The sequence below is a fragment of the Saccostrea echinata genome, unplaced genomic scaffold (genome assembly GCF_033153115.1).
Source record: "Saccostrea echinata isolate AGI-Se365-2 ecotype Australia unplaced genomic scaffold, CSIRO_AGI_Sech_v1 ptg000023l, whole genome shotgun sequence".
In the NCBI taxonomy this organism is placed as follows: Eukaryota; Metazoa; Mollusca; class Bivalvia; order Ostreida; family Ostreidae; genus Saccostrea; species Saccostrea echinata.
In genome coordinates this window covers 12,731,328-12,738,107 of record NW_026889772.1, presented here as the reverse complement: position 1 = coordinate 12,738,107, position 6,780 = coordinate 12,731,328, and the positions used below count along the sequence as shown (strand labels likewise).

The 6,780-nt window shown below is 35.3% G+C and overlaps 1 protein-coding gene across 1 annotated transcript in view; it reads right to left on the bottom strand.

Annotated features, from left to right (window-relative positions):
* The window catches only part of LOC133191212 (nuclear pore complex protein Nup160-like), a 32,225-nt gene continuing 25,445 nt past the window's right edge, over positions 1-6,780 (bottom strand). The window contains exons 25-34 of the mRNA XM_061326948.1: positions 6,295-6,400; positions 5,804-5,970; positions 5,668-5,728; positions 4,762-4,872; positions 4,147-4,273; positions 3,645-3,764; positions 3,053-3,194; positions 2,196-2,333; positions 746-850; positions 1-293 (exon numbers count right to left, since the gene is read on the bottom strand). Of these exons, the coding sequence (XP_061182932.1) occupies positions 213-293; positions 746-850; positions 2,196-2,333; positions 3,053-3,194; positions 3,645-3,764; positions 4,147-4,273; positions 4,762-4,872; positions 5,668-5,728; positions 5,804-5,970; positions 6,295-6,400 (1,158 nt within the window). The 3' untranslated portion in view covers positions 1-212. The remainder of the gene's footprint in view (positions 294-745; positions 851-2,195; positions 2,334-3,052; positions 3,195-3,644; positions 3,765-4,146; positions 4,274-4,761; positions 4,873-5,667; positions 5,729-5,803; positions 5,971-6,294; positions 6,401-6,780) is intronic.

Here is a 6,780-nt window from a genome sequence, read left to right as displayed (position 1 = left end):
TATATATAGAAAGCTTTCATTTAATTTATTCAGACATACTTTAATACAAAAACTGTTATAGAAAAAACATTCAAATATTAGCTCTCCAGTACACGATAGTCAAACATCTTTTCTCCCTATTGCACTTTTCATAAATGCATGCCCCCTCTCTTCTAAGTAATGACATAACATTTCTTCTTAGGATTCAAAGTTACAACACAGGTAAGCTATTGTTATCTCAGTAAGAGTTTGTCCGATATATTCCTCATCTTCTGGTGGTAGTTGGCAAGAGTGTATTCCAGTTTTTCTGACAGCTGAGAAAGAAAATTCACTCAGCATTACATAATTACATCAACAATCATTTTCAAAAGGAAATTATGAAGATTTATCATCTTATTTTACAAAGGTTATCAAATCAGAGGCCCATAGGCCTTAACAGTCACCTGAGTACCATCCAACTCCTTTTCAAACTAATAGTGTCACATTTACTCTATATTTGTTTTTATCTAAATTTGTATAATGTTCAGTTATCCTGTAGGGGACCTCTTTTATTTTATCTTTTTTGGAGCCTCATTTCTTCAGGGGAATTTATAGGACCATATCAGCATTTTCCTCTCTGGTGAGCTAAAAATGTTCTCCTTCCATCTTCAAATTATTTTCAGCTTGGTTTGCCTTTATGTAATGGATACCCTCATGGTGTGTAAAAACTATGTGACACTGAAGTGAACTATGGACAATTTGAAATACATACGATAGGAAAGCTTACCCTTTCATAGAGAATATCCTGTTTGACATCTTTGAGGGCCCTTAGCAGCTGATCAATACAGGTGTAAGGTAACCAATTATTTAAAGGAGTAGGCCTGAGGGATGACTGAAAATAAAAGTTCCATTTCATTGAGCATATATTTCAACACTTGACACTGCCATAAGCATTTGTATACCAATTTTAAATCCACCACAGTAAATATTATTTAGGAATAAATATGCCATGCTTACTACAAGATCCTGACATGTATACATTATAGAAACGTTAAATCAGAAGTGGTCAAGTTATGAAATCTTAACCTTATACTTCACAAACAAGAGGCCCATGGGCCACAACACTCACCTGAATAACTTTGGCCCTGCTGTTCTTCACCAGACAACTTTTTTTGTAATACCTATTGTGGCCCCGCCCTACCCACGGAGGTCATAATTTTAACAATTTAAAACCTACACTACCCAAGGATGCTTCCACATAAGTTTCAGCTTTTCTGGCCCAGTGGTTCTTAAGAAGAAGATTTTAAAGATTTTTCCTATATTTTTCAATGTAAAACTTGGATTCCCTATTGTGGCCCCACCCTACCCCCAGGGGCCAAGATTTGAATAATTTAGAATTTACACTGCCCCAGGATGCTTCTACAAAAGTCTTAGCTTTTCTGACCAAGTGGTTCTTGAGAAGATTTTTTTTCTATATATTTCAATATAAAAATTGGATTCCCTATTGTGGCCGCACCCTGCCCCCTGGGGTCATGATTTTAAAAATTTAGAATCTACACTACCCAAGGATGCTTCCATGTAAGTTTCAGCTTTTCTGGCCCAATGGTTCTTGAGAAGAAGATTTTTAAAGATTTTTTCTATATATTTCAATGTAAAACTTGGGATTCCCTATTGTGGCCCCGCCTTTCCCCCGGGGGTCACGATTTTGATAATTTAGAATCTACACTACAGAAGGATGCTTCCACAGAAGTTTCAGCTTTTCTGGCCCAGTGGTTCTTGAGAAGAAGATTTTTAAGATTTTTTCTATGTATTTCAATGTAAAACTTGGATTCCCTATTTTGACCCCGCCCTTCCCCCGGGGGTCATAATTTTTAGAATTTAGAATCTACACTACCCCAGAATGCTTCAGCGTAAGTTTCAGCTTTTCTGGCCCAGTGGTTCGTGAGAAGAAGATTTTTTAATCACCCCACCCTATTTTTGTCTTTTCTTGAATATCTCCCCTGTAAGGGGGTTTGTCCCTTTATTTTAACAATTTAAATTCCCTTTTACTTGAGAATGCTTTGTACCGAATTTGGTTAAAATTGGCCCAGTGGTTTCTGAGAAGTTGAAAATGTGAAAAGTTTACAGATGGACGGACGGACGGACAGATGACGGACAATGGGTGATCAGAAAAGCTCACTTGAGCTTTCAGCTCAGGTGAGCTAAAAAGATCTCCTGCGTAGAAATAATTTTTTTACCTTAATATTAAATGCTGGACAATCAGGCCCTGTGTATGTCCCCAGTAAAGCGTCCACATATTCTATGGTCAATAGAACAGCATCCTCCAACTGGTCATAATCTGTATACAACCTCAGAAGCTCTGACCAGTTCAGTTCCTACAAAGTATCACTAGTCATTACAGTCTTATTTGAGATAAATCAGAATTCTTAGTATGTACATGTATATAACCTCAGGATAGCTCCTACAAAATATCACTTATGAATCTTTAATAAATTTAAGTGAAAGAGTTTTTGAGTCATAAATATATGTCATGTACCAGTGAATTACCCAAAGAATAAGTCTTGCTTAGTCTTTGATCAAAATTTATTTCAGAAAATGTTCCAAATATTCAACTATTTCAAATAATAAAATTGAATAATTGACTTAGGAAATATATTTGACATCCCTAACATTAATATGACTAATTATAGCTTTGCTGCTCTTGAGAAGCAGATTTAAAAAAAAAAAAAAAATTCCAATATATTCCTGTGTAAAACTTTGATCAGTTATTGTGGCCCCACCCTACCCAGGGGTCATGATTTCAACAACAAAAAAATTTGAATCTAATTGATTTCATTCTTATTCATCTCCCCTTAAAAGAGGGCATGGTCCTTCATTTAAACAAACTTAAATCCCCTTCACCCAATGATGCTTTCTGGCAAGATTGGTTGAAATTGGCTCAGTGGTTCTTGAGAAGAAGTTGAAAATGTGAAAAGTTTATGCTGACGACACCCACAGACAAATTTTGATCAGAAAAGCTCTCTTGCACCTTTGGCTCAGCTAAGCTAAAAAGTATAGAAGTCCAGTCAAGTGTGACAAGCACAGTGTATTTTACCTTGTAAGATTTGACAAGCCAGGATGGAAGAGGGAAGCCTTGAGAGAGAAGACGAATTACGATGGTGCGATGAAGTCTTGCTGTGTTATCCTCATGGATCCTTAGGTAATACTGTAGGAGGCTCCAGGCAGTGTCTGCAGCACTGTAAAACACAGATTCACAAGGTCAACCATTGAAAGTTATTTCAACAAAATTATTTGAATTCAATGAATTTATTTTTTTTAAAGATTTGAACATTATTTCATCTAAACTGTATGAGTATGTTTTCATAATTCTCTCTATATTACCATGAAAACTTTCAAGGTAGGGGTTGGGGGGGGGGGGGGGGGGGTTAAAAAATATTTTAATGTCATCAGAATATTTTCACTATTTTATTTTTGCGATTATTAGCAAATTGAGGAACCACTTAGAGCCTTTTTTCTGATTAAAAAATCTAAAAAATATTTATGTACCGGTATACGTCTACAATAAAATTGATTGCTATGCCTTTAAAAATTGATTCTAAATGAGTGTCAAACTTGAATTGATTCATATTCCATATTGATAAATGTACATACAGTATAAGACAATGTTTTGTAAGAGTTTCTTTTACCTGCTCTCTTTAATGCTTGGTGCTGTCAGACTGTTCAGTTTGAGCCAGTCCCAAGCCCGGGTCAAGGTCGTACTGTCTGCTAGTGTGGAATGGCTGCAACTTTTAGCAAGATTCACACACCTGGAACAGGAAACGGAATCAATGAAAAGATATATCAGAACACCTAGACCCTCCAAACAATACCTTCAGCATTATAATTCAACAGGATTTCATTTCTTCACACATCTCCACAGTCATTTGATATTTAAGTGCAAAACAGTGATCTAGGGTCAAATTACTATGGACAAAATACATGTGTTGTAAACCCAAAATCTGTGTTGTGAATCCTAAGATTTGTATTTGTGCATGTTGTGTGTTTGAAAAGGGGGGGGGGGGGGTGGTCCTAATTCACCATAACCTGGTTGGGTTCAAATCTCAGCAGGGGATTTCATTGTAATTTGTCCCCAGCATCCAACCTTAATTCATGGATAATAAAGTATTGACATACATGTAACTTTAATACCTCAGAGCGAGACTGTCGAACACAGATGTCAGCTTCATATCAAACATCTGACATATTGTAAGAGCTCGATCATACATCCCAGCATTCACCAGTAAGCCCACCATCTCATCTGCTCCTGGTGTGGGACCTACATGTATAATAAGAAAACCAGTAAGATTATGATGGTCTTGCATGTAAATTTTTTTGGGTGTCTGTCCTTGAATTGAATATGACAGTAATAAGGCCACACAATTTCCATTACTTCCTGAACTGAAAAAAATACTGGTCTTAAATGATAAAATTAGTGTCAGAATGAGGGGGTCAGGCATGCAAACTAGTCCCTTTAACTCCACCACCCCATTTATTTCTATGAAAATTGAATAATCTCTGCAAAAAGGCTTAAAAAGTAATTTACGTGTATTTTGACCATTTGAAATACATGCAGCATAAAAACCATCACTATGTGATCTTAATTGTTTTTCTTCTTCTTATTTTTTTTTTAACCCTGCATCCCCATAACTCTATCCCTAATTTGAAATCTTGGATCCATTTATCATAATATTGGATTTGTGGCTGTATCAAACCTCAGACGTTTACAATTTGCTTCAGAATACATGTTCTTCTATCAATATTCACCTGATCCCACAGAATTAGTCTTGTCATGTTTCAACAGCTGAAGGCGAGCATCAACTAACATGAACTCCCTTTCAATGTCTTTTAACTCCAGTACTTCCATTCTCTTTGGTGCTGTGAAAATAATTACTTGTATTTAATCTATTTATGTTCAGATAAATATGATATAACACTGACACAGCTAGTAGCTGCCTTGATTATATCACACTGACACAGCTAGTAGCTGCCTTGATTAATGACAAATATGAATGAAATATTATACAGCACTTTTTTCTACCAATTGGGAAAGGGTCCAGTACTGGTTCAATTGGGAAAAGTAGCATCAAAGTAGAACAAAGGAGAATTTTCTGTCATTTAAACAAATAAAACATATTTTGTGTTTATTCCAACCTCATTAACTATTATTCTGTGTTTCAAAGAATAAACAAGTATTTATTTTTTTTCATATCAATGTCCCTTGCCTTTTGCATTTTCATGCTTTCAATTTGTCAAAATGTATGACACTACACTGTCTCCTCCACAGGTCCCGCCATATTACGACTAATCTCTACTTTCGATTTACCGGTAAGTGAAAGTGAAAGAATTAGTCAACTTGTATGTTTCATTATAAAAGAAATACAATGTCATCATAGTCTGTTGCTTGGCAGTTGAATTGGGAATTTTTAAAATTGGGAAAAATTAGCATTTTTCGGCATGGGGAATGGTACTGTTTATCAGTACCAGTTATATAAGGAAAAAAAAAACCGCTGTTATATAAAATTATATTTGGCTATCATTGTCTCGCATAGTAATAAATGCGAACCTTATATAATAAGGTATGCGTTTCTTTTTCATTTCAGTATAGAATACACTCCATACATTAATGTTCAAAAGTACATGTATATTGTATGTTAATTTAAAAACTCTTACTCTGCATTTCTTTTTCGTCTCCTTCAATGTTACGTTTGCCTGACATGATGCCCTTTACCATCTACAAGACATAAAGCAAATTATCATACATGTATTTATGACATTACCTTACTATTTGTCACATTATCTTTCTTACCTGAGGGTCAATGCTGGTGGTGGGTTTTACAATCCAGGCATACATTGGGTTCACCAGTCTAAGGGCATTCATGGCTGCTAGGTAACAGTGAGCTTGTTTCTGGAGCCCTTGTCTGGAGGTTACCTCTCTCCCCAGCCTCATTCCATGCTCATACATCACAGACCCAGCTGAAATCAATTATATATACAGGTAGATTAAGAATTTACAGTTAGTACTTTGAGCAATTAAATGGGTTTTTTTTGCAAAACACACAACAGAGTAGTGGGTGAAAAAATGTTCTAGTGGCCAAAATACATACATTTTGTACTTAAATGTACATTTATAGATCAAACTCAGTAAATATTAAAAAAAAAAAGTTTTTAGTGATAATAAACACAGACTTCACAAATTGATGACTCTCTTCGAACTTCCAACAAGGGTCTTCATGTACCTTAAAAACCCTCAGAGAAAAATATACAGTGTATCAGTATTTTGATCTGAGCCATACAAACCTTTTCCAAAGTTGTTTCTGGACACATAATAGGCATACAGGAGATCATAATAATTTTGTGTTGTAATGTCCACAGCTCTGGCTCGAGATTCCAGGATAGATACAACCTATCAAACAACAAACAGAATACAGGTAACTCTCGATACCTCGAAGTCCACGGGACCGAAGAAAAACTTCGAGAGATCAAGAGTTCCAGTTTTCAAGAGTCCAGAATTTTCCGAGTTGGTTGACAGGTTTTGAAATTAGTCTTACCGGATGTAATGATTTTCCCTCAAGTGCTAACCTTTTACACGTGGTTTTTATAAAATAAAGATATTTTTTCGTATTTCAGGTGAATAATTTATTAAACTGAGTAAAGCAAAAAAAAGGATATTGTCATTTCATGTATATTTATTTATTCTATGTAATAAGAACATCATACTATGCATTCGTTAAATGAAATGACATTTTACAGCATCGTACATAGCATTTACTATTTGTACATGTT